The sequence below is a fragment of the Oculina patagonica genome, chromosome 8, assembly GCF_052425735.1.
Source record: "Oculina patagonica isolate OP01 chromosome 8, crgOcupat, whole genome shotgun sequence".
Taxonomy (NCBI): Eukaryota; Metazoa; Cnidaria; class Anthozoa; order Scleractinia; family Oculinidae; genus Oculina; species Oculina patagonica.
In genome coordinates this window covers 23,602,641-23,630,200 of record NC_135765.1, presented here as the reverse complement: position 1 = coordinate 23,630,200, position 27,560 = coordinate 23,602,641, and the positions used below count along the sequence as shown (strand labels likewise).

The 27,560-nt window shown below is 37.9% G+C and overlaps 4 protein-coding genes and 1 pseudogene across 6 annotated transcripts in view; 1 reads left to right on the top strand and 4 right to left on the bottom strand.

The window, feature by feature from the left end:
• Window positions 1–27,560, bottom strand: part of LOC144663543 (uncharacterized) — a 67,642-nt gene that overhangs the window by 30,874 nt on the left and 9,208 nt on the right. The window lies entirely within an intron of this gene.
• Window positions 1,622–8,218, bottom strand: LOC144663234 (uncharacterized). Its single transcript, XM_078524147.1, has 2 exons — window positions 7,406–8,218; window positions 1,622–1,732 (listed from the first exon to the last, which is right to left on the bottom strand). Exons 1-2 carry the CDS (start codon window positions 8,216–8,218, stop codon window positions 1,622–1,624), a joined length of 924 nt encoding a protein of 307 aa, XP_078380273.1.
• Window positions 1,788–5,217, bottom strand: LOC144663557 (uncharacterized). The gene has a single exon (XM_078524549.1). The coding sequence runs from the start codon at window positions 5,161–5,163 to the stop codon at window positions 2,632–2,634; it is 2,532 nt and encodes an 843-aa protein (XP_078380675.1). The 5' UTR covers window positions 5,164–5,217; the 3' UTR covers window positions 1,788–2,631.
• The window catches only part of LOC144663598 (tubulin-specific chaperone cofactor E-like protein pseudogene), a 38,508-nt pseudogene continuing 28,604 nt past the window's right edge, over window positions 17,657–27,560 (top strand). Inside the window, exon 1 of the transcript XR_013572628.1 lies at window positions 17,657–18,866. The product of XR_013572628.1 is annotated as a tubulin-specific chaperone cofactor E-like protein pseudogene (transcript). The remainder of the gene's footprint in view (window positions 18,867–27,560) is intronic.
• On the bottom strand, window positions 20,974–27,554 carry LOC144663580 (tetratricopeptide repeat protein 28-like). Its single transcript, XM_078524591.1, has 3 exons — window positions 26,412–27,554; window positions 25,220–25,619; window positions 20,974–21,283 (listed from the first exon to the last, which is right to left on the bottom strand). The coding sequence occupies exon 1, from the start codon at window positions 27,552–27,554 to the stop codon at window positions 26,424–26,426; it is 1,131 nt and encodes a 376-aa protein (XP_078380717.1). The 3' UTR covers window positions 20,974–21,283; window positions 25,220–25,619; window positions 26,412–26,423.

Here is a 27,560-nt window from a genome sequence, read left to right as displayed (position 1 = left end):
AACATAAACAATGCTTATGATCTTACACATAACATATTAGAATCTGTGCTATTTTCTATTATGTACATGTAAATTATAAAAAATAGAAATCAATTTAATTATTTCCAGAAAGGTTGTATATCAGATTACATTAAGAGGAATAAACTTTCACAAAACTTTTTCACTCATAACAATCGTATGATAAAAATTGAAATAAGGAAAACTAAGCAAAATTTTTAGCGACAAATAGCAGATGTCATGGAGAAAAATGTATTTCTCTAAGGCTCTGAGCTTGGAATGTCCCATATATATTGTGTCTGACTCGACCGCAAATTTGCAAATGCACATTTTGTTCTTGAAGTGCAACTGGACATTTGCGCTTTTCAACGTTTTAAAGTGCTGTGTTCCTCCTACTTCAGTGATTTAACTCCAGGATAAACAATTTTACCGCTGAAAAGAAATACTAGTAGTAAGGAATGCTCAGTAGATACTTACTGCTTTGAATACAACTCGCGTTTAATTACTAAAGAAGGCTATGTCTTTGTTTTGACATACCGGTACACGACTGATCGCTAGAACCCAGCTCCGTTAAATAACCGGCACGCAATGCATGCAAAGGCGGTGACGTTTCAGTATAGCAAGTCAGTATGTTTGAAGCCCAGACAGACTGGGAATAGACCTTTTGGGCTTTGTTTGTTTGTTGTCCCATTTCTGACTATGTGATGTTACCCTTGAGAATTACTTCACGATATTCAGAGAGTTAAAAGGAAATTCTCTAGGGAGCATCGTGTGATTTGTGATGGGCAATTGACACACAAAGCTAAAAAGGTCTATTGTTGTGAGTGAAAATGTGAGCCCAAAAAGCAAAAGATATCCAAGTAATTAAACACTGAAATAGACATCGTTGATTAAAGTTGATAGTTTAGAGACTGACTCATTTGCTATAAAAGGGGGAAAGGAGTTTGTCAAGTAAATAAAATTTTACAATAATTTCCTTTGGATGGTATTTTTTATTAAGTTGTGCATCCCAAGGTAAGGTTAGTTTCTAACCAATTTAAAAAAAACGCAAATATTGAGCTACTTTGATCACAAAATTGACATTTAAACTTGAACCATGCTAACTAAATGTCTTTCATTGTCACTTTGTTACATGGAATGCAACATAGTATGCAACTGTACTAGAAAGCCAGGAAGCTGTTACAACTTTGGCAGAAAAATACTGTCTTGAAATAATGCATCTTGATTAACTCTTGTTTAAATGCAGCTGATATTTGTCTTCACTGACTATACAATCTGTGATGCAGGATAAGACCAATAAGTCCAAAACATTGTTACTACATTTTAGAGGTAATACGACACTACAAGTGAAGTCCAGCAAGTAAGGTTGATACAGTATCTTGATGTACTCTTGTTTAAATGCTGCTGAAAGTTGTCTACACTGACTGTACAATCTGTGATGCAAGATATACAGTCCAATAAGATATGTTATCATTTGGAGGTGATACACACATACAGTACAAGTGGACTCCAGGAAGTAAAGTTGATACAGTGGTGAGCCAGTGAAGACCTCCGATTGAAGGGTCTTTTCATTGGTGAATCCGGAGATGTTTAACACAGTTTCTTTTCAACTTGAATGTTACCGCTACATGGTTGTTGCTGTGTGTAGATTGAAAGTGTTGGACATAACATGGCAATCAGTGGATTCTCTGAAGACTGTATCTTGTGCATTTTCTTGTTGTTTTACATTTCTGTTCTGTAAACATAATAAAAGAAAAAAATAATTAAAAATATTAATAATTTTTTAACAATAACTAATACAATGCACGTGCAATATTATGAGGTAACATACATGTATTTATACCGGTAACTTACATATCACGACTACGTGTACATGTAGATGCAGGGATGTCGCTAACGGCCGGCTGCCAGCCAATTTCACCGGTTAAAAGACTACTTATGGTAAATACAGCTGAAATTTCACATGAAAACCAAGACTTAGATAAACTTTTAGTGCTACGAAGGCCATAAAAGCCAACTGGCTTGTTGATGAGCCGGCTTAGTGTTTTCTTAGCAACATCCCTGTTAGATGTCACATCGATCATTATTAACATACATGTGTAATTACATGGACCAGAACAACAAATAACTACATTGTGTACTGTTCGTATACTTACCTAATAAGTACAGTTGCAATATGGTGGGTTTGTGACCCAAAGGGTCACAAGGAGGGGTGTGTGACCCAAATGGTCACAAGGGACTCAAAGGAGCCGTTACACAAATTTATTTAGACACCAAGGCTGATGAACTACAACACCTTAAAATGTAACACAAGTAGATACTAAATTCATTTAAATTTTCTTTCTTTCTGAAACACATACTTTACATGTAATTTATGCTTCCTTAAGACCTAATAGTGATCATTACAAATTTCTCCTCACAATGTCAATACTAAATTAAGAGAAGAGGTTAGGAGAATTACACTGTAATAAAATGGTCACCAAAGGGAAATTGCTTTGAACTTTTAACAAATTCTCCAAACAATTGCTATACGAAAATGTATGGAGATCAGTCAGGAGAATTTGTATGTGGATGATGGGACATAAAAGGTTAATCATTTACTAGTCATTATAGCCTACAAAAATGTACATGTTTCTACTCTTTTTTGGTTGCTATCCACACAGCTTTATGGTCACTAAAGTATGTCTCGAGAACACCAGTTTGGACTCTTGATTCATTTAGATTTGTATAAATGTGATCAATTGTAGTTCTGTTATCAGTGGTAAAGCTTGAAATAAGTTGTTTATATCCATATGTTACAATCATTTGATTATGTATACTGCTGTTTTGTACACCATCATTAAAATCAATGTTAAAATCACCAAGTATTATATGAAAACGTTCTGTTGACATAATGGAATGAAGTTCTCTCAATGCTTGAAGCAAATGTCTCATTGGCACTTTTGGTGATCTATAAATGCCAGCAATAACAACATCTGGCAGACATTCAACTTTAATAATTGTTATTTCAACTCCATGCATATTTTGACATTTAGGATATTCATCATAACACTGAGCTCTGGTATAAACTGCAGTTCCATAGAATGGTCTTTGTGTATGCAACTGCCTATCAAACAATGCATCGTTTCTAAACAAGGAGAAGTCATTAATTTCAAATTCGTCATTTTGGTCAAACACCCACAATCTAGTTTCAACAAAGATATTTATATCTGCTGCCTTAACATTGAAATCATTTTTCACATCTGATATGTGCTTGTGAAGAGAACGTGCATTAAGAAAGACTATCTTGACAAAATTCTCACCAATGTCTGCAAGGGATATTATAGACGGCTGAAGATAAGCTGCTGTTCGCAATCTCTGCATTTCATTCTTAACTTTGTTACTCACAGTTATCTTTTTTTCATTGAGATTCTTTATATGCAATCCATCAATGGTAGTAACTCTGCTTAATGCAACATAATGAATGTGAGGAATAGCTCTTCTTGAAGTAAGATCAACTACAACCTTGGTTTCAGTGTCACCCTGAGAACGGTGAATAGTTTTTCCTGCAGATTGCCGTAAAGGAAATTGTTTTCGAACGATCTGAGCAGCTTTACCTCTTCCTACAAAAAATGTTACACAAACAGGTTTTATTGGTGTCCAACTCTGCTGGATATTATCACTGTAAAGGCTTCTATTTTCATTCCGAGTTTTCTCTCCAACTTTAGCATGATCAAATTCAACCCAAACAATTCCATCAGGACAATCAGAATTTAGCAGACTAATAAATCTCACTAAACCTGCACTACCATTCGTAAGACCATCATCCAATCTGATGTTTTGACAGACCTCAATCCTTTCATTTTCTGCAATTGCAAGACAGGCTGCTAATTGCATAGTTTTTCGTGGATCATCTGGAACCTGTTTCAATAGCCGTGCCTTTAATTCCTCAGACTGAGCACCAATGACACTATCAACTGCCTTGACAATAAATTTTCTGCCAGCTGCAGAATTATAAACTGACTTGTTAAACTCATCAACTCTGTCATTTTGAATGAATAGGTGGGGAGCATGTCTGAGATAGTTCTGATCAGGATCTTCAACGATTCTTGCTCTCAGTATATTCAAGTCATTCTCAGTGTGAATACCCTCACGCAGCCGGTTAAGAATTTCTGCAAACTTGCGACTCTCTCTTTGACGCATAATTTCATGTAATTCAAACATCTGAAAATGTTTCTGCCACAGATTAGCTGCTAAAGGAGCATAATCATTCTCCAAATCTTCAAAAACATAGCCATCAAATACTGGTTGAAGTTGAAACAAATCTCCAACTGCTATAATACTCACTCCTCCAAAATCATTATCTGTACCTATGATATCTTGGAGTCTTTTGTTAATTTGAATATTAAACATGGAATTTCCTACCATTGATACTTCATCAATGAAAATTATCTTCAAACCAGCAAATTTACATCTCAAGGAATTCAAACGACTGGCATCAAGCTTCTTATAAATCTTTAAGGACTGGTTTGCTGGCACTGCTAATGCTGTATGGATTGTACTTCCTTGAATATTATAGGCAGCTTTACCAGTCGGAGCAACTAGAATAGCTGTAATTTGATGAAAATCAACACCAGCTCTTGTGTTTAAATATTTGTAAACTGCTTGAAACAGTACTTTAGTCAAGTGAGATTTTCCAACTCCAGCGCCACCAGAAAGAAACAAATAGAAGGGTTCACTGGTTGTCTTCACAAGGTGTAAAACATGGTAGAAAAAATTTAACTGCTCGACATTTAGAGAACGAACAGCTTCCCTATACTCTTCATCTGGCAATTCATCAAATGAGATATTATGTTCATAATTACTAGTAGTACTAGCAGGAATTCCCAGATCTCCAGAAAGATCATAGTTCCCTACTTCTTCTGTGTTGCATACATGTTGACATTCATTTTCTGCAAGGTGACTCAGTTCTACATGTTGTGTGTTTGGAGCTACACAATCCCACATATCATCAGTGCTTTCTATAGTTTGTACATCATCTAATGCTTGCTCTAGTTGTTCACTACATGGTGCATACTGAGCCATTTGGTCATTTATCTGTTTTTTCAATATCTGACACCTCTCCATGTAATTCTCACAGTCTCCTAGCAAATCAGTATTTTCATCTCTCCAAGCAGTAAATAACATTAGCAGCTCACGATAGTGCTTTTCAGGATGACTTTCTCTATTAAACCATACACTTCTTATTACACTAGCTTTTGACCGCTTCTGAGGTTCTTTTTTGCCCTTCTTTGATGTCAGCTCATTGCTACATGTATCAGTAATGTCTTTACCAACATCATCTTCATTGTTATCATCATCAAATATTTCTAATGGCAAACCATCAACATCAGTATTTTTGTAGATTTTTAAGGTTTGAATTCCTATTGTCATACCAAGCGGCCCAATCAGCTAATGTCACATTCTCTAGACAAGATGGCCTTTTAGTATACCTTTTTATCAAGCCACCTGATTCAATATCTTCAGACTCATCTTCTAGCTGCTGTATGTCATCCATCGATTTCAAAAGACACACTCTTTCATCTGGTAAAGCTGTATTGATAAACACCACTTCACGAGAGGAGCGTCGCATTGGTAACTGAAGTACGATATATACCGCCTCTTGTGCACTTATTTCAACATTGTTTAAGAATTTGTTACCGATGTCACGCACTTGCTGTTTAATACTCAAATTTCCTTCTCGAGCTTCCTCACATGCTTTTCTCAAAAGTTCACTCATACCTCTCTGTGCCTTTGATACGTAAGAAACAACATATGTTGCACAAGAGTAGATATCTAGGATAAATTGGACATCCATGTTTGCTCTCCATGCAAGCAAGCAGTGCTTGTTATAATTATTGATTCGAAGTTCGTTTGGCTTTCGTTTCAAAAAAATTGTTGCCCTACTTAGGGAAGATCGAATAGCCAGAATATATTCTTCTTCAGCGACCGCAAGTTCATTAAGAAGTTTTTCAAATGAAATATTCTCTCCTTCCCTCATAGTATTAAGTTTTTCATTGATTTCTTTCCAAGTAGCCTTGTGTTGATTCAAAAGACTTGTATTCTCAATGTCACTTAAAGGATACAATATTTGAGTGCTTTTCATTGGAGGCTGAGGAAAATTAAATCTGCACTGTTTTTGAAACTTCTTTTTACAGGTAAATGAATGTTTATGTTCTTGACGAGAAACTAATTCATCTAGTTCACAGCCACTTGCAGGTTTTGAACAAGAAATGATTTTATCAACAAATTCACAAACTTTTTCGTCTGAATCTTCACCAAACTTTGGTGCACCTTCAATCCATAAAAGCATATGAATGTGTGGCGAGCCACGTTGTTGAAATTCAACTCGATAAAACCAATCTGCTATTTTCCCCAGTGGTGCACAATCACTTTGCAAAAATTTTACACTTAGTTGCTGAACTTGGAAATCAAAATGCCTTGCACATGTGACGGGATCACTTTGAATTAACCTTGACTTTTCCTCCCATGACAAGGCATTTAATTCATCATCTCTGTATACTTGGTGATCAATTAATTCACCTAACATTCTTAACAGATGATTCCACTTTGTTTCAGCTGCAGAAAAGCTACAAAAAAGTGTCGCAGATCCAAGTTGCCTTATCATGGCAAATAGATCTCTCTTAGACTTCTCAAAGTATGGTGGGGAACCACGAAGAGCTCTTAGAAATCGGTACCCTTCATTCAAATGAACTAATTTGTCTAAAGCACCTTCTTTTTTTAACTCGCCTGCTGTTAGTCTCTTTCCATTTGTTTTATGCTTTCGCAATGCAATCTGGCACTTGCCTAAAATTATTTTCATTTGCAGCTTTTTCAGTTTAAAGAAAATATTTTCCATACACTGAGCAACTCTACGATCAGAACGCCTTAACTCTGATTTGCAAATGTCACTATAATACACAGGTACATTTCTTTCCTTATTATCTGCTCTTGCGTGACCACAGAATATACCAGGATATGCTAGCTCTTCGCAATATTGGTCTTTGAAAATACTAATTGGATGATTGCTTTCACCTGGTGCAAAGTTCAAAACCTTTTCACGTTCACAATCTTCTACAAAGTCCGGGGATGTTAACATTGTGTCCAAAGTACCAGCACACATTTCAGATTCATCCACTTCATTCCAAGGGTCATTTACCTCCATTTCAGTTGGACAGGAATCCTTACAAAGATCTCTACTAGATAAATGCACATCTGTTGCACTAGATAAGCACCTTGATACATTCAAAGTTACTGGTATACCTACTAACGCTTTAAGAGAAATAGTGTTTGCTAATCCATACCCTTTCAAACATGTTTCTACAAGAACAACATTTTTGGGATCAAGCATTTTATATCTGAACAGTTTGACCACAACGGAAGTACTTACATTAGCTGTTGCTTCACTGAATTGAGAGGATGCATCATCTTCCATTGGTGGTAGATCATGTACAATGGCCATGTGTTCACTAAAAAGTGATTGCTCTTTTTCCCAGGCACTACACAAAGAACAAAAGAAAACCACTTCATTACTATTACAGTCATTTTTATGAAAAAATGGAATATAGTTACTCTCCTCACAACACTCAGTATCAGTTTCTACTCCATGATCATACAAAAGATGATTTTCTAAATTCATTGAGTCTATTAAAACTTGTTCACAGTCAAGGCAAATAAAAACTTTACCAAATTGAAATGAAAGCAATCGACTGTGTTCTGAAAAAGATTGCACAGTGGTATTCAGTGACTTAATTGAAGCTATAGGTGTATTGTTTTCTGTAAGGTTGCTTGAACTGCTGCAAGCACTATCATTTGACATGTCATTTTCATTAGACCCTGCAAACAAACCATTCCAATCTGGGTCCAGTTTGATACTTTCTTTCTTGTAAAGTGCACCATTTTCAGTCAACCACTTAGCTGCTTCAAAAACTTTGGATGGTCTTATGTTTTGAGACAGGACATAGTTCTTGTATTTTAATTTTCTCTTAAGCTGCACTTTGATAGTGTCTGTTTCAGTTGATAGTCTTGGTAAGATATTCACAGTATTAACAACATCAGCAGGAACGTTCACTATGTTGTCATGAATTTTATATTGCTTTCCCCTAGCTGCTTCGTGTATCTTTTGAAAGATCAATCGTGGTGATACAAGCCTCCACTCTAGTTCTGTTAAGTCTAAATGGTCAGGTTTATGTGGAAAAATCATTTTATTCTGGACTGCACATGGAGGCACTTTATTCTGCTTCAGGTGATTATAACATGTATGACAAACCCATTGAGCTGTACAACACTGTTCATCTTTTCTTATGCATCTTAATACAGCTTCGTTATTAAGTTTTAGTACAGTATCAGTTCTGACAAGACTATGTTTGTACCATAACTGCTCACAACATGTGCAAACAAACGTTGGCCCTGAAGCAACCAGTTCACGAAAAATAACAACCAATTCATCACAAGATTTTTGTGTTTTGTCATTATCACAACCCTTTTTGGCCTTGTAAGCTTCTCTTCTTTTAATCGACCTCTCCTCTTTTTGTTGTTTAGTTTCAGTTCCTTTACTCTTTGTTTTAATTCCCTTTTTGTCTTTAATCTTTTTTCTCGTTGCTCTTTGGTTTCAGTTTCCTTGCTTTTCCTATATCGTTCTCTTCTCTCTTGCAACCTATTTTCTCTCTGCTGTTTGGTTTCAGTTTCCTTGCTTTTCCTATATCGTTCTCTTCTCTCTTTCAACCTATTTTCTCTCTGCTGTTCGGTTTCAGTTTCTCGTCTTTTTCTCATTAGTTCTCGATGCTTCTTTAATTTATCCTCTCTTTGTTCTTTGCTCTCAATTTTCTTTTTTTTAATTCTTTGTTCCTTGGGCTTTCTTAACCTATTTTCTCTCTGCTCTTTGGTTTCAATTGCTTTTTTTCTATCATACTGTTCTCTATACATTTGTGACATATTGTTCCTTTCACCACATGTTTCAGCTTCTTTCCTTGCAGTTTTCTTTTCTCTAAACATCAGCAAGCTTTCTTTGTGTTCTTCTGATTGTGCTTGTTTTCTCTTTCTGCTATTGTTAACTACATTTTCTTTTCTTATGTCTGATTCAAAATTGTGACATTGACTTTGACTGCATGATCCCTGGCACCCTACAGTGTTATCTGTTGTAGAAAATGGTACACTTAGAGCACTAGAACTTGTGTACCTGCAGTTTTGATTAACTGATAAATTTTCAACTTTCATACCCAACACTTCAAATGGCACTACATTCTTTTCTCTGTAGAAGTTTTGCAGATACTGCACCATTTCCTGTACACTAGTAAATTCCAACAGTACTGCTGTTCCATTTGCAGCAATGTTACCATGGATATCTCGTGAATGAGAATCAAAAATTCTATAATTACCTTTGTTGTCAATAATAATAGCAACCGTATTGATTTCAACAGTCAACAGAAAGGCATCATAGTCTTTTATTAACATATTTAGTACATGTTGCAATGGGAAAAAACAGTCTCTTACATCAGACATGTGTAAATCGCCAGCAAAACTGCTGCTAAAATTAATGGAAAAGTTTTCGTCATTTATGGACAATGCAGATGGAATCTCAGATAGCAACAATCTGTCTTTCCCTACTGACTTGCTAATATGAGAATAAAGCACATTGCCTTGAATCAAAACTTCATTTAGCTGATCTCTTGACCACGATGCATTATTTTTACAATTGTAAACAACTGCAGTTAGGCACATCGCTACGCATTGGTTGCCAGCATTTCTTCCAAACAGTGCAACATCACCTTGATTATAGTCAGCCGTGACAGTTTTTGACGAATTCACAACGTAAAAAGGGCCAGGATTCATCTCAACATCATTGGCAAGTCGAATCAACAAGGGAATATAGAAACGATAAAGACAAATTTGTGTAAACCAAAGCCTAGCGTAATAAGCCATTTGCCATGAACGGATTACTCTTTTTAATGTTGGCAGATATATCGCTTCCAGGTAAAACATAAACAACAGCATAGACCAGAATTTCCCTTTCATACGATCCGAGTATTCTTTGGCCTTCAAATGAACGTCATGTAACCCCACTGCTGCTCTATATTGCATTAAAGACACCATAACCTACGGTAGTTAATACACGTTCAAGCAAATAAAACTTAGATAGCTCACCTTTCTATCTTTTGCAATCTCAGCAGTTTTGATAGTAAACTTCTTCTGTACTGATCACGTCTTCAGTTAAGCTCAAATCACAATGTCGCCAGTAGTTAAGATGACAAATATTTCAATTCTGACAGTGTTTATATTGCTTTCAATGGTTATATTCAGTTCAACTTCAGTTATGACAGGACAGGGTCTGACCAAAACAGCTCACCGACACGTAGCGTAGAGCTCGATGCGTAAACCAAAATTTATGTAGACCCTCGACCTATCTCGTGTGCGAGTATGTCGATTTAGCTGTATGTGTGCACTACGAGTTCTTTATGTGTTTGTAGGTGAGCGCAAAAATATAACAGCTACAAATCTTGAAGTCAAGGCTTCTCGCTACAAGAAAATACTCACAAGTTCACAATCGCGCGACCAAGATGGCGGACAGGCAAATACAAATACCTCACGTGACCTGTCGCATGTGCTTTGTTACCAATCCTCTCTCCTCTCTCTGTTCTCTACGATATCGATACGATATTTGCCTTTTTTCTCGATATCGATATCGATATTATGACGTCCCTTTCGTACTGACGTCATTGGTATGTCACGTGATTTGTTTGACCATACAAAGGACAGTCCTGGCATTATAAATATTAGCCAGGAATGTTGATTTTTGGTCTTTTTGTTTCACTGTGGACTAGATCAAGTCAAGGCAATAGAAAAATGCAAATATTGACAAGAAAATCAATATTTGTTTGCGCAAAAGTGCATTTTTAAACCTCAGGTGCTGACCAGAAGACCGCAGGCTCAGGTCACGTGTTCAGTATCGAAAGTGCGATATTTTTCGAAAGTATCGATACTTTTCAAATTTGTCAAAATATCGATGTATCGAATATTTGGTATCGAGTATCGGCCCATCCTTAGTTCTCACACGAACGAACCCTCCATCGTGCCCTGGCATATAGGCGTCACCGCCTAAAAATGATGTATTAGATTTAATGCTGGTTAATCTTAATAACAAAGAATTTTCTAATCTGTTAAAAAAATGAACATCAATAATAAGCTTCTGCTTACCTTGTTTTCGTAAAGGGATTTTGTCTTTGACCGTCTTTGCTTCAAACTCAGCGAGCAGCTTGGAAGATGAACATCCATTTCGATCGGTCACAATCTTTTACTTTGGTTGGAAACGGGTGAAACGAGTAATACATTCAGAAATACTTAATCTGTAATGAACTGTCTTTAGAACTACTGAATCGTTCATTCGTCCTTCCTTCAATCGCGAGTCTTCTTGGTAAATCGGCGTGCTGTGAGATTGTTTCCTGACTTTTGACTCTGAACCATTTTCATAATATTCTTGTTAATCTTGCCGTTTCTAGAAAGCTTAAGGTTAAATTAAACCACATTGGTAAACCCATTCAGTTCAAATACAGCTCAAAATACAGTTCAAAATATAGCCGAGCCGACAGCCGATATGCTTCGTAACAAAAACGAGTCAGGGGAAAATTTTCTACGTGTTTCGTCATCATTGTTTTCTTGCACTGATTACCTTTGTAGGCCTGTAAAAAAAATTTGCATTGCGACTAACGTTAGTTTAATTTCTTTCACAGTCAAAAACTCGGTTCTGTGGTTACACTTATACATGATCACCAAAAAAGTTTTATTCCGCATCAGTTAAAACTGCATGCTTTGGTTGAAATGTTTCTTAAATGGAAATATTCCGGCGAGGAGATATGAATTTTAAAGATATAACTTAATTGCAGTGATGTGAAACGTAGATGTATTGACACCCCACTGACTTATGTAAAATAACTAGAATTCCACAGTTTTGTTCTTTACAAGCAGCTAAACATTATAGATACACAATATTGGGTTTTTCTTCTGGTCATGGCAGCCCAAAAGGGGGGAGCAGTGCCAGAGAAATTGCCGCTTACAATTATGGAATATTATTATTTTCTTTTTACAGACATTGCGAGAAAGTTGTTTTTATTATTCAGATTTTGCAACAGTTAATTAAGCAATCTACTTCTTTGTTTCTAAGCGTCAGAAGGCCTTTGTTTAGCACATTAATAACAATAGGTCAAGGAAAACAATGAAGTGCTTCGTGACCCACCACTCAGCCATCTTCATGAAATGGAACGGAACTACAATTTTTAAGTTCGCTTTGACTGTAAGAACCACTTACCATCGATGTCCACGATTTGCTTGTAACACCTCAACAATAGTTTTTGTGATATACAGTTTATTTCATTAAACATTTTGAGTATCACTGTACCTTTGTGAGAGTCTTGTAGCAATTCAATGGCGAAATGCAAATCAGTGACGAGTAACAATGAACAGCGATCCTACACGATAAAAATAATAATAAGAGGTTTACTATCCAACGTTCAGAGTTTTTCTTAAATAAATTATCCAGACTTTCCACGGCTTTTTGTTTATCTTTAAAGTGCTCAGGAGGAATAGGAGCATTGTACGGAACCTGCTAAACCGGTCTTGAGAAGTACAAGTATTGGACTTGTTTGTACTCCATAAAGCGGAGTTGGATTTTAGAAAATAGCACAAAGTAAATACGTGCGCTGATTGGTTAAAAATTGTGTTTCTATAACTCGATGGAGACACAGACAGTTGTCGTAGACTCGGCAATCAATATTCACGGCGTTAAAGTAAGCAATGCAAAAATAACAACTAATAATTGTGCCAAATTTTAATGTCACAGCTGACAAAAACCAGGTTAAGACTAAACAAATATTTGCACATTTTAAAACAAGCGAGTAAGATGTTTACAGAGCCCGCTACACATTCAAAAATAGTCTGTGAAAGAAATTATCGAAGCGGCTGACCTTAGCTTTCAAAGAAGTATATGAATTGGCGCAACTTCACTCCATTCTAGGCTTTGCAGCACTTCAGAACTATTCACAGCTCCTCAACTGGACAAGATATTCGTCCAGAATGCCGAGTCAAACTTCTTTTAACAGAAAAATAATTCACTTTCACCTCCAAGGTTTGAGTCGCTCGATCGTCGGTCGTCAAACCATTCGGTTAGTTCGATGAAGCGAAATAAAACCACAATTCTTGACTCCTTCCAGTGCTGGACTTCAGTTAAACCATCGACTTAGTTATTTCTCATAATTACGTTAACTTTGGGGCCTGTTTTCTTTGTTTGTTTGGCCAAACAACGGTGAATTTTAGCCTTGAAGCAAATGTTGAACAGTTGATTTATTTCTGTTCATCGACTCCCGTACTATGATTGGTTGATTACTGTTCATGACGTAAAACCGCGAGGTGAAGAGAATCTACGTTTTGATGTTAAATAAAGCGCTAAATATTACTTTGATGTGCGTTATTTTCTTTGTGCTGTTTTCTAAAAGAAATAGAAAACATGTTTTCCGTGTTTCTATCGAGTTATAGAAACACTCGTGAAAGTTTGGGAGAACTCGAAAAAGCTGTGGAAACACTCGTCTATCGACTCGTGTTCCCACAGCATTTCTCGTTCTCCCAAACTTCCACTCGTGTTTCTATAACTCGATAGAAACACGGAACATGTTTTCTATTTCTTAAATAAAGTGAATTGCGTTTATTTTATTTAAACAGAGTTTTCAATCTGAAAGTTTAAACCAGTTTCTTTCCTTAAACGAATTAACGTATGTTTCACTAGTAAAAAATATTTCATTTCTCACAAGCAATAAGATCTAAATCATCTAGTGATACAGATGAGTTTAGACAATTTAAGATGCATCAACAAAGGTTATACATAATATCGAATACTTACCTCAGCTAAACAGGCACAACGCTATGATTCAGATGACTCGGTAACCTGGAGAGAAGCTTATAGCAACTAGAGCATATAATCGTTGAGACATACGCCTGAAAAGTTTGAATTGAAAGAACATCTATGCGTCTAACCTTGTCCTTGATGAATGATGTTGGCAAGGACGTTGCGTGGCACAGGAAGCTGAATTATTAATAATTAATAAGGGGTTTTTCCCTCATTTCACTTTCGACACCTGCTTTTGATCATATTGAGATCAGAGCACGGATATGGCTCGTGACCTTACAAGATTAGTCTGGCTCGTACACGTGAAGCTACGTGATAACTATTCTTAATGCAATTGCCTGTATTTAAAATTTTTGTTAACATTAACTGACTGTATTTGACTCAGGCTTAACATTGTGGTTACAAATAGTATGTCCAGAGATACAAAGTGCTTTTTGTTACGAACACATTTAAAATCAAGTCATTGTTAACACAAATCAAACTGCATCAGTCAATTAAAACACAGGCGGCCCAAGCTCACGATGTGGAGAGTTGAAATAATACTCTTTTGAAATACGCGAAACGTGACTCTCGCCTGGTGGCATATTGAGGTGTTGTGTTACAACGATTCGTATTTATAAATGTTGTATGGGAGTTAACCCTTTCGAATTTATATCTACATATAATGATATCTTGACAATAAAATCAACTTCCCTCGATGTCTTGTTGTTATTAACTCTCATAAAAACCTTTTATATAAATATGCCACCAGGCGAGAGTCACGTTTCGCGTATTTTAAAAGAGTTTTATTTCAATTCTTCACATCGTGAGCTTGGGCTTCTGTTTGCTGAAACTTCCTTGATTCCAATGACTGGTATGTTTGACACGTATCGGGGGCTGAAGAAGAATAATGAAATAAGAAAAAGTAACGAAAATATTTGTGTTGGAATAATGGAATAATGCTCCTGACTTTTGGGAATAATGAAACAACAGAATCGATGTTTCCTTTGGAATGATCAGCGGCATTTCTCTGGAATAATGTATTTTTCCCTGACTGTAAGCCCAAGGGAATAATGAAAAAAGATGAGAATATGAATAATGGAATAATGGACACTACATTGTTCCCCTTTTAGCCTCCAAACACGACCTGATTATGTGCTGTTTATAGGTATATTATTGGTCTTCACTAGCCGTTCAGGGAAATGTCGAAACACGATTTAGGGACAGGTTTTCTCAACCAATGTTTGAATTTACGGAAAGAATAAAGGTAATGAATATATTGATCATAAAGAATATTCTCTCTACAAGTAGAGCTGAGGTCAGGGACTATTAAGACCTATTAAAAGATAATAACTTTCCCGTTTACGCAGTGCCGTAGCAGGGGTAAAATAAGTGGGGGGGGCACACGAGCGCCGGAGGCGCGAGCTGCTAGGGGGGTTTGGGGGCATGCTCCCCCCGAAAATTTTGAAATCTAGAGGCTTAGAAATGCTATTTCCAGCGTTCTACAAGAGCTATTTGTGATTTACACATATCGCAAATTTGAGACATTTTTGAGACATTTTGACATTTTTGTGACATTTTGAGACATTTTTTACACATTGTTGTCACGATTTCTGGTTTGATTTTGTTTTTGGCTGTTTAATATTGTTGTGCATCTTCCTACGTACATTGAAAATGAAAAGAAGTACAAATGTTATTGTTTCAAACCTCTCGGGAGATAAAATTTTATTTTCAACATTTTATACAGGTCTGTTTGTTACTTTTTGGGAAAAAAAACTGGGGGGGCACGGGCCCCCCCGGCCCCTCCCCTTGCTACGGCACTGGTTTACGTCACAATGCTTCAGTACAATGAATTAGTTCACAGGGCTTTTTGAATTCATAATTTTATTGTTTCTTAATTATTGAGGCAAGATGATAGCTGGCTGCAGGATACGTGGGATATAGTGAAACCTCGATTTAGCGAAGTGCCAAGAGACTGGGGAAATTTGTTCGTTATATCGAGGTTTCCTTATATCGAAAACCTCTTGTCACAGGATTTAAGGATTTTCATCCTTGTTGGTCTGTTCCGCATTCATCTTTTGACGCGGTGTTGAAATTTTTCGTTATATCGGGGTACGTTATACGTAAATGAATTCAACGTGACGTGGATAATCGTCTCACTCCTTCGGTTAAAATTCGTGGCTTGGCAACGCTTAGAGTTTTTGAATCTAAAATGATCACCGTTAAATTTATCCCAGTATTCTTAGGTACAAAACTACTATTTCTTATTACGTTGAGTTTTTGTAACATTCTGATCGCCCGAGAACTATTAATATAAAACTCAGACATTGTCCAAATGTCGACGAACTGGATCTGGCAAAAAATGAACTTTCTGATTTTCATGTTGTTGGAAGTAAATTATTTTATTAAGGTGGCTCCGTGGTTATTCCAGGCGCACTCGTCGATGACAAACTTTGCGTTATAACTTTTTCGGCTTTGACGCGATGGCTATGAAACTTTAGGAAAACTTTCGCCTATCATTCAGTAATAATATGATTTAATTTGATTTCACCGGTGAAAAATATTTTCAATGTTACTGGCGTTTAACTGGACCCCACTTTTTGGACAAAATCGCTTCCAGTACAAAAGTTTGCCGATATATTTTTGCTAAATTTCTGGAATCAGCTTATATTCACCTAATACACACCATAGCCAAGTTTCAGAAAAATCGTTGGAGCTGAAGTCCGGAAATACTAAGGTCATGTAAACTCAACTCTTACATTCTCTTGAAAGTGTTTACACTGGATGCTCGTCGACGAAACAAACTACGACCCCAAATTTTTGTGAGAAGCCTCTCCAATGCTTGCTAAATCGGAGTGCCTAGCCGATTTTTAATCCGATAAAAAGTATTCTCTAGTTCTGTAAACATTATAAAATGCATGAAAACGTTCTCCACCCACCCGCGTTTTGCAGCATTTTGCGAAGAGTATACCGCGGTTTTGCGTCAAACTCCTGCCATATAAATTTCAAGGTACTGCAAAATGTTTGCATCGATTTTTGTTGCTGTGTCGTGCTTTGAGCTGGACAATTCTTCTTGGGATTGTAAGCTACTCCGCGACTGAAGGCAGGCGAGCAGTTTTGTTTATATAATTTTGAATACGAAATAAGCATGTACGTCATTTATTCCAAGAATTCGCACCTTCATAAGGGGGCGTCATATTATTACGGAATGATAAGTGAAAGTTTTCCCAAAGTTTCATAGCCATCGCGTCAAAGCCGAAAAAGTTATAACGCAAAGTTTGACATCGACGAGTGCGCCTGAAATAACTGCGGAGCCACCTTAAATGGAAGCGAGTGTTTCACTCGTATATTTCAAACGCTAGTCCATCCGGAACCTGAGTGGCGTATTTTTCGTATGTCACCCTTGCGAGTGTCGTATCGTTTACTGACGTCACGATTCCGCCTTTTTCCACTTTAATGAATAAACTTGGTTTCGTGCGTCGTTTTTCGCTAGCAAGCAGGTTTGTGCGACGAAAAAGAACGAGTTTTCAGAAACAAGAATAAGGGAAACTTATAAAATTTCAAGGTTTTTAAAGGAACTTCTTCGTAGTTAACGACAAGGAGTTTTACAGAGTGCAAGATATTGTTATTAAGGAGAAAAAATAAAGCAGGTGAAGATAGCACAACAGTGTCCAAACCTATACTCTCCTTGACACATCGGAAGTCATTGAGGCGCTAAGTTGAACATGCTTCCCAGGATGGACAGATGTCAGTCTCATGGGGATTCCCCTGCTAGATCAGTACTCAGACCAAGAGAAACGCCAGCTTTTGATTGCAAGGCTTCCTAACATAAAAAAGCTCAATAAGACTGGGGTGACTGAAATGGAAAGAGAAGACGCTGAGCGATTTTTCATTCGACATCACATGGATGACGAAAGTCCACCTTCAAGGTATCATGAATTGGTGAATACTTATGGCGTGTTAGACCGACTGGCTGAGGTCAACTTGAAGCCAAAAGAATCTGCCGTGATTTCCTTTATATATGATGATGAGCCTCTTTTTAAGAGGGAAATAAACCTTATGCAGAGCACAACAAGCTTGAAGAAATATTTAAGTGAGATTATAGGATTACCACCTTCAGGATTTAAGATTCTTTACCATGACGTTGAGTTTTGCTTTGCTCTTGACGAAATGAAATATGGCCCAAAGAAGCTATACACATACAACATGAGAGATGGAGATGAAATACATGTGTGGAGTCGCTAAGCACTGCAAGGTTATAATTAATTATTGTTAGTAGAAACTCAGCTGTGTTCTATTGGAAATCCGCGAATCTGATTGGTTCTCCCACTGTTTTCTATTCGCCGATAGAAAACAGTCGCGCGCGCGCGTAGCTCTTTAGCAATAAATTTTCTTGATTTTTCCTTCAAAGTGCACAAAATTGTAGGTTTTGGACTGCAATCCTTTACAGTTTCTACTAAAACAATTAGACTACTCGCCCTCGTTTTCTATAAGCGATAGTCAACTCGGCTGCGCCTCGTTGACTATTTGCTCATAGAAAACTTGGGCTCGTAGTCTAATTGTTAAATAGTCATTTGTCAATTGATGTTTGTTACAATTTAGAGCGTATCAAGCTAAGAGTGACCGAGTTTTATAGTTTTATTTTAGACGGTCGGGGTTTGGTGGATAGGTCAGAGGGGTTTAAACTTCCTGCTTCTCGTACCCTCCCCTCCTGGTTCCTCTTCTTTCTTCGTGGTCACCGCCTCTTTTTGGTTTCTCTTTAGCAAAATGTCACGCAATGTTCCAATTTTTTTCGCCATTTCTCCCGGTTTTGTCTACCTTAAAAATCCTGCTCACTACCCGTCTTCTCCTTTCCTGCCTCCCGTAGGGGTCCCCCCCCCCACACACACACACACATAACACAACTCCAGTTTTTAATGAATGTACTTGGTTGCAAATTTGAGGAATTTTGGTGTTCAACATAAACACTTATAAGTTAAATGTTCAAGGTGTTACACATCAAGCTATCCTAGGATAGTGGAGTGGCGTGATGGGAGCAATTAAAAGAAAAGAATGAAATTTCCTTTTTTCTATAAACCACTTTCTTACGTTCTCCTTTACTCTCTTCTGCTTGGCTGGACTAACAAGATTTGTTCATTATATGCAGAGATTTGCTCTGTCCATAATTCTTATTCACGTACCAGGGTTTAACTTTTATAAGTCATGATCGATCAAGTTTCTTCAGAAATATTTTTTCCTCTTTTTGAGGATTTGTACATTCAAATGATAAAAAAAAACTAACTTATGCATACATGATGTATCGTGCAAGTCGGAAAGTCAAGTCTTTCACAAGTTGTTCTTCTAAGTTGTGCCGAGATAGCTACAATTAAATTTAATAAAATCTAATCGGTACTAAACATAAATTGTAACCCTAAGAAGTACATGAACTCTATCACTTTTATATTGGAGGCCCAGGCACCCGGCATAATTATCCTCGGTTTAATAAGTATATAAGAAATATTTTAACAATAGAGTGTTTCTGTCGAGGAACTATCGGCTGATAGTTGCCCCGCGGAAATGTGATGTTCTTAAAACAAATATTAGCCCGAGAAGCGAAGCTTCGAGGGCAAATATGCTAGTTTTAAGAACATCAAATTTCCAAGGGGCAACTATCAGACCGATAGTTCCGAGACAGAAACACTCTATTGTCTTTATTGTTCACCACTAAATTTTCTCCCGCGCGCACAAACAAAAACAAGCACCGTGAATTATTTTTACTTTTGAGGATAAAAAACTCAATTGAAAGCCGAAATTTAACAAACGAAACAAAACCAGACGAGAAACCCACTAAATGCAGTAAATTTGGTTGGGTTTTTTTGTCTGCAGGCAGCTTGTTTGCAAAAAAACAGTCACGGGCGGGCACTATCGATCCGGGCATTTTTTACCGGAGGGCACTATGGGCTGATAGTGCCCTCCGGCGGACGGGCACTATCGCGTCACGTGTTCAATTTAAACCAATCAGAATCGGAGAAAATTTAGTGGTGAACTATATTTTCCTATAATACCATTCAGATTTCCCGAGCCCCCAAGGGAATCGAAAATTGGTTAAGAATCGGAAGTTCGAGAAATCGTGGGTAAAAATACAGTGTTCAACTGAGTGAAGCAAATTTAAATGAAATGACTTTTGTTTCGAATTATCGAGAGATTGGAGAAATCTGGATTCCACTGTGACATCAAACTATCATAACCAACTGGCATCGAAAATAAATGTAAATATAACTGTACACAGTAAGATTTGGTGTGTTCATCACTATTTTAAGCTTGGTATACAAGAGTTTAGTATGTTAGGTAAGGGAAATGGTCAAAACTATTGTAATCAGACAGGACCCACCACTGCAAAAAGACAGGTGGTCTCTTCATGTAACGCACCTTAAAAGATGGTGTCTTGTTTGTATAGCGCCACCCTATCAGGAGAAGCAACAGTAAGAAGAAGATTGAAACCTCCTTTTGCCAATTCTCCAGCAATACAAGATTCATGCACAGTGAATATGAAAGTCTCAACACAAATTTTGAGGCCAATAAATTTTGTCTGTATGGCTAAACAGACAGCTGGTATCTTGCATAGCCCCCCTACACCAACACAAGGTAAGTCCTAGTCGAATACACTTGTTATGACCACTTCACGTATTTGTAGTTGGTGTTCTTCAAAAGGGAAGAATTTTGTGGTTAAAAGTTAAGTTTAGTATTTAGAGAATTATGTATATTGAAATAAAAACCATGGAAAATATTTTTTTCGTGTCATTTTGTTACAAAAATCGCTTTCTGTTCTAGCAAAAAGGGTTATAAGGGTTATAACTTTGTAAAAAAAAAAAACCGCAAACGGTTTACAATACCACAGTTCTATAAGATGAATCTGCATCTTGTGTTCACGTTACGGCGCGTGCTATCAGATTGGCGAATAGATCTAACGTTTTGTAATATTAATAGTGTTTCGTTAACTTTTTGCATCCAGTCTAAAAGTCAAATTTACCTTTTCAGAAGGCTTTCTGAAGATGTCATGATAAGGCCTGAACTGGGAAAACTTCAAAATTTTGCTATTACTTTTGTAGTCGCGTAGTGGAATTTACTATTTTTTTGTGGATACTTCCACTTTTGATTCCACAGACATCGAACTGAAACGAAACTGGTTTGTAAAACGGAATATACAATAACTAAAGCAACTACATTCCTGGCTTTTCAGAATTTTTTTCTTTCCTAATTGCTAATAAAAAAAATGTTGCTATACAGTCCATTGTATTTACACTTTCGTGGTTACTTTCAAGTAACTGTTAAACCGCCCTAATAACATGGACAGTCGCATCACATGAAATCATCTACAATAAATTCAAAATTTCTGGCTTTGACATGACATGTGTTTAACTGAATAGCGCTTTAATAATAATAATAATAATAATAATATCTTTTATTTAGACACGATAAATTTACAGCATAGCTGATGTGGTCGTGTTTAAGTTACCTAAGAAATAATCATAACAAAACTAACACTAAGATAAATACGAATACTAACTAAACTTATTTACAATATACAAGATATTTACAATATTTACATGCTCTAGCCTATTTACAATTTTCTATTTACAATATCAAGATTTTTGATGGCCTTTAGTTCCCTATTGAAGGAAGCTAAGCTTTCTTTAGCCCTCCAGGCATTGGGCACATTATTCCACCTTTTTGCGCCAATGTATGAAACTGATTTCAGTTTAAGGTTAGTTTTTGGCTTGGGCAAGACTAAGCAGTTCTGACGTCTCAGGTCATATATACTATGCTGCTTCCGAAAAAGAAATTGGATACCCAATGGAGCAGTTCCTTCAAATACTGTGTATACTAGAGTTAGAATTTTAGTGTTATAGTTAGTTTCTAGCGTTCGCCATTTTACCCTTTGAAGGACATCCACAGAGGGTGTATACCAGTCTAATTTATGAATTATTTTTGCGGCACGAACATGAATCTTCTCAAGTTCTTTAAAGAGAGTACTGCCGCAAGAACCCCATACAGTTATGCCGTATGTAACAGATGGTAAGATGACTTTAAAGTAGAAATCAGTTTTTGGTTTAACAGGTAGGAAATGCATAGATCGTAGCAAGTTTAGCTTCTGGGTGTATGACTTAATGAGAGCGTTTACATGAGTATCCCATTTGAGTTCATTATCCAGGTGAACGCCCAAACATCTGGAAGAAGTCACCAGTTTTATCGGATTACCTCCAAGTGATACCTGCCCTAGTGGTCCAATGAAATGCCGGCCTCGGGATAACATCATATACTCGGTCTTCCCTGGATGTGGAGTTAGCTGGTTTTTGCAGCACCACTTGTATGATCTCTCTAGAATGACGTTTAGCTTCTCTGCAACCTTTTCATGGGTCTGTGCGGATGCATAAATGGTAGTGTCATCCGCGTACATATGTAAGTCCCCTTCACCTTCAGTTACATCCGGGAGGTCATTGCAGAATAGTGAAAACAGAGTCGGACCCAGTACTGATCCTTGAGGAACGCCGTACTTTACCATTCTCCTTTCTGATTTATAGCCATTAACAATTGTTACCTGGGATCGGTTTGTCAGGTAGTCTCTGATCCATGACCACAGGTCTCCTGCAATTCCAAGGCTTTGTAGTTTCTGTAGTAGAAGGGAGTGAGACACAGTGTCAAACGCCTTCCGGAAGTCCACAAATACCACACCCACTACAAGATTGTTGTCAAGGGCTTGCCTCCAGTCCTCAGTCATTTTGATCAATAGATGCTCCGTTGACATGCCCTTCTTGTACGCCCATTGGTTGTTGTTTGCAAGGTCATGTGTGCTAACATGTGAAGTGACTGTAGCTGTGACACAAGACTCCATTATCTTGCCAGGCACACTAAGAAGGGAGATGGGTCGATAATTTAATTTATCTGTTTCGTCATTGTTCTTGTATACAGAGCACACGTTAGCGGATTTCCACATTACTGGAACCGTATTGGTTAACGCACTTAATTTAAATATTGAAAGCAGTGATGGTATGATCGCATTTCTTGCAAGCTTGAGGAGTTTGGGTGCTACTTTATCTGGACCACTTGCCTTGTCTTTCTTAAGTTTTATCAGCGATTTCGTGATCACATCAGATGTTACCTCAATTGCCATGACAGTGGGTGTTACATTAGTAATAGAAGCTTTCAGATCTGCAGAGAGCTTGGGAAGTTCACCAGCAAGTTTCTCACCAATCGTGGAAAAGTGTTCATTCAAGATGTCTGCTTTCCTTTGGTCAGATGTCTCTAAGACTCCATCCGAATTTCTGATGGCCACCGGAGCACCCGAAAAATGATAACAGGCAGCTTTCTTCACCAGTTTCCAATAGGATTTACAGTTCTTAACTTGGTCAAAAAGATCAGAGTAGTATGCACACTTCGCCCATCTGACTTGATCAGTGACCCGGTTTCTCAGTTCCCGATATTGTATCCAGAGATCTTCATTCTTGGTTTTTCTTGCCTTCAACAATGTTTTATACCGAAGATTCATCAGGTGACGTATCTGCGGTGTGATCCAAGGAAGAGACTGACTCCTGATCTTGACTTTTCTTTTTGGTGCGTGCCTGTCACAAATGTCATTGAATATGGTAGTCCAAGCCCAATAACTGTCATCAGGGTCGTTAAACGTCGAACACACAGACCACGGCGCGTCTTCGACATCTTGGATGAACTCTGACTGGTTAAATCTTTTAAAGGTGCGGCCATGTACGATTTTGGGGGGCAGTCTTCTGAATTTTGTCTGCAAACATCCATAAATCAGCTTGTGGTCAGAAATACCCAGTTCCAGGGTACGTGTGTTCCTTATCATGTCCACTCTACTGGCTATGACCAGATCTATCAGGGTCGAGGAGTCTCCTGTCACTCTTGTGGGTTCCTTGTTCATGACGGTATAGTTGAACTGAAGTAAGGACTTTTGCAGCCTTCTGCCATAAACGGAGGAGATGATATTTCCTTGCCGCTTAGAGAAATCACAGTTAAAGTCACCGACGATAAAGACGTTTTTGTATTTCAACCATAGTTTCTCAAGAGTCTGATGGAAAGTTTCGAAGAAGCTGAAGTTATCTGGGGGGCGATAGATGGTTCCCACAATAAACGCACTGGAGTCAATTTGCAATTTTAGCCATATGCCCTCTATTTGCTCGCTTTCCAAAGATCTCATTCGTTGGGTGCAGATCTGTGTCGTTACGTATACCAGACATCCTCCTCCTGATGTCCCAGTTTGGCGATCTCTTCTGACGATTTTGTAGTTCTTCACCTCGAGTTGTCGGTCAGATATGGTGTCGTCCAGGTGAGTCTCCGTGATTGACAAGATATCAAATTTGCACACGCTCAAGAGTAGTCGTACTTCATCTACCTTATTTCGTAGACTACGGATATTGATGTGGGCAATGTTAAGATTGTTAGATCCTAGGCTCATTGCCTTTGCAAAGTTACAGAGATAGTCTTCTCTCTGGATTCGAAGTGTATTATCCTCTTGATTATTAGGAAGTCGAGTTGATCGCACAGGGCCAGGGTTTACTTGAATATCTCCCGCTAGCAGAAGTATCCTACGTGCTGCGGTTGAGTTAGCGTAATATGCCACAGGTTTTGTGGATAATTTAGTGTGTTGCCCTAAGCTCTTCCGCCATCCGCATTTACAACAGTTTCTGTGGACTACAGCCGCATTATCAACTAACCGCGGGTCACTTTTCTCACTTCCTGTGGCCGCCCACAGGACAAGAAGAACTACCACTGCTCTCCAGCATACAGATTTTTGTCTTGTTAAGTGTATCATGACAGTTGAAACCAGGCTCTGACAGGCAATCCAAAACGTTGTTGCGAATTTCTGCTTTTACTGCCTCATCAAATGCACGCACACATACAGTTTGTAGCACAAAACTGAACGTTTTTGCGTTTTGCGCGCGCTTGCGCTAGTAAAAGAAAGTTCTTCAAAGCGCGCTCTAAGTTCGTAAATTATTTGCACGTGCAGAGCCCGTTGATTTTGCACCACTCATTAACAGTAACGCCAGTCGTAAGCTTCCGCGCGCAAAGTCGTTACAACTCACGTAGACCTGATGTGGTTGCGCGATCAAATAGAAAACTGTTCCGTTATTTCCAAGTTTACCGACAAGTGCGCAGAAAATCCTCTGAATTCTTCCAGACGCGCCACGCCAAACTCCACTAGTTAATCCCACTGTGCCAAGCGTCCAGTTAAAAAGGGTACACAATGGATAGTACAACTCAATTAGGTCTCAGTATGGCACAAAAAGCAGATTTTTCCGGAGCCAAAAAAATGCGTGCCTGCACGCGACGAATGACGAATGACGCGCTTTTCGGCTGGCTAAATATTTAACTGTTTCAGATGCAATACACGAAGACGCGCATTTTCCTGCAAACTGTCATGCAGTGAGCTTCTTTGACTCAACTAGTATTTAGTATTCTCCTGACAACAAATCGAAAGCTACACCTAGCTCACTGAATATTCTACAGAGAAAGACACAAAATTACCACTAGATTCTATTGAGAGGAAAGCTTCATTAATTTCAATTAATTTTCTATAACTATAAAAAGCAATAATGCCTATTAACTTTTTAAAGTGTGGCCTTTAAGATCGGTCTTCAGGCAAGTAAACTGTTAGCTTATCATGCACAGTCTTTTTCATGAAGTCTTCATAAAGATTAATCACTTAGGCCATCATTTCAGCTTCAAAGTAGACCACCTAAGATAAGAAAAAAAGAAAAAACAATATGTGCTACATATATAAAAGAACCAACCACCAGAGGTAAAATAGTTTTCATTTTTTAAAGCGAGTTTCGATCGTCTGTCGTAAAATCGAAACATATTGAATTAATCACACCCTCTACAGAAACCTAGGCAATCCAGTGAGTCAATCGAAACTTGAAGAAAATACACGCAGCCGACGAGTAGCGCGGGAAAACGCGGGCCGGAGATGAATCACGAATGGTTTTGGTTTACTTCTGATTGGTTGAAAAAGTGGCCAAAGCTTAGTTAAGGAAACCATAGCAAACGCAAATTCTTATCAAAATCTTATCATTCTCATCCGAAAATCTAAGAGAGCGCAAAAAGCAACTTTTTTACCATTATACCGGCGCATTGAGTTTTGTAAATGTGCTATATAAGCACCTATATCATTCATTCATTCATTCATTCATTCATTCATTTTGTAACACCTTGCAAATAAAACCTGTAATTATTGTCCTCGATTATTGTCCCAAAACGAAAGCAAACACAAATTCTAGACGACAGTCAACTGGCAATCTTTCCAGTTCACTTTGTAACACTTACTTTTTGTCATCTGAAAATCTAAAATACCGCCAAAACAGCAACCTTTTAATTATAAGTTCTCACTTTGCAACATTTACAAATTTCTCTGAGATAGCGCTCAAACCATATCGTTGTTGTAAAACACTTAAAACAACACTGATTCTTAAGTGTAATGTCTTTTAATTTAAGATTATACTTTCTTAATCTTTAACAAGGATTTACTTACAGCAAGGTACATCTAGTCGGCTTCATCTAAGTCCAGCGTAACGTCATCACCGATGAGCACAAATGGCGCCCAGTACTTCACTTCACTAAACTCGTAAGAATCTCTCATACACTTCATGGCTCGGTTCAGAGCTTCACTAGCACTTCTTCCTTCTGCTAGATGTTGGTAGAAACTCTTCATGAACTCCAGAGTGGCCTCGTCATCAATCGCCCACAGGGACACAAGAACAGAACGAGCACCGGCACCCAAAAATGCCCGTGCAATGCCAACCACCCCCTCAGCCTTAATCTCACCACGACCACTATGACAGCAACTAAGCACAACCAGCTTTGCTCGCAACTGAGCGCTCAGTACATCCTTCATTGTTAAAAGGAAGCCTTCTTCATTAGGAATCTGGAATGCTCGTGAAGTGTTTGGCGCCAAGGCAATTTCTCCTGTTACCATACGACCATGTGCTGCAATGTGTACCAAAGCAACTGAGGGAAGTCTTCTCAACACTTCGTCTTTTGATGCCTCTTTTCCGGTGAGTGGTTCGGCGTTAAGGATTTTGCCAATCATTTCTACTTCTGCTTTGGCACATGGCAGCTGCATCAGCCTTTGTCCCTGATAAAGAACTTCCTCTAAACATGGATCACCCACAAGCAACGCCCCAGACTTACTGTGGTAATCTGATGAACAATCTGTGATCAATTTCAAGCTACTCAGGGACGGAATGACTCGGATTTTGAAATCTTCGCACAGGTACTTTGAATTCGAATCCATGAGTGCAGCATAAGGAGCCAAGCACAACGGCCCTTCGGGAACAAAAATCAGTTCTTTGCCATGAATCAAGTCTGATATTGGGCCAATGATGACGTCATAAATTGCTCTCAAAGGATTGGCATCAAAGTCTATCTGTTGGGATATGGCTTGATCGCACCTCTTATTTGACAAATCTTCAGGGCTCATCGTATCCAATGAACGATCTTCACATCTCGCACTACTTCTCACACCAATCATTCCATAAGCATTTTGAATTAAGGACTCAGCAACAGTGGTCGCCACGTCTTCCGAACTATTTTCAACAATTTTTTTTCTTTTCAAATCGACAGATTTCCCGTTCTGGATAATCCAGAAAGCGATTTCTGTTTTATCAACTGCCATAAAGAC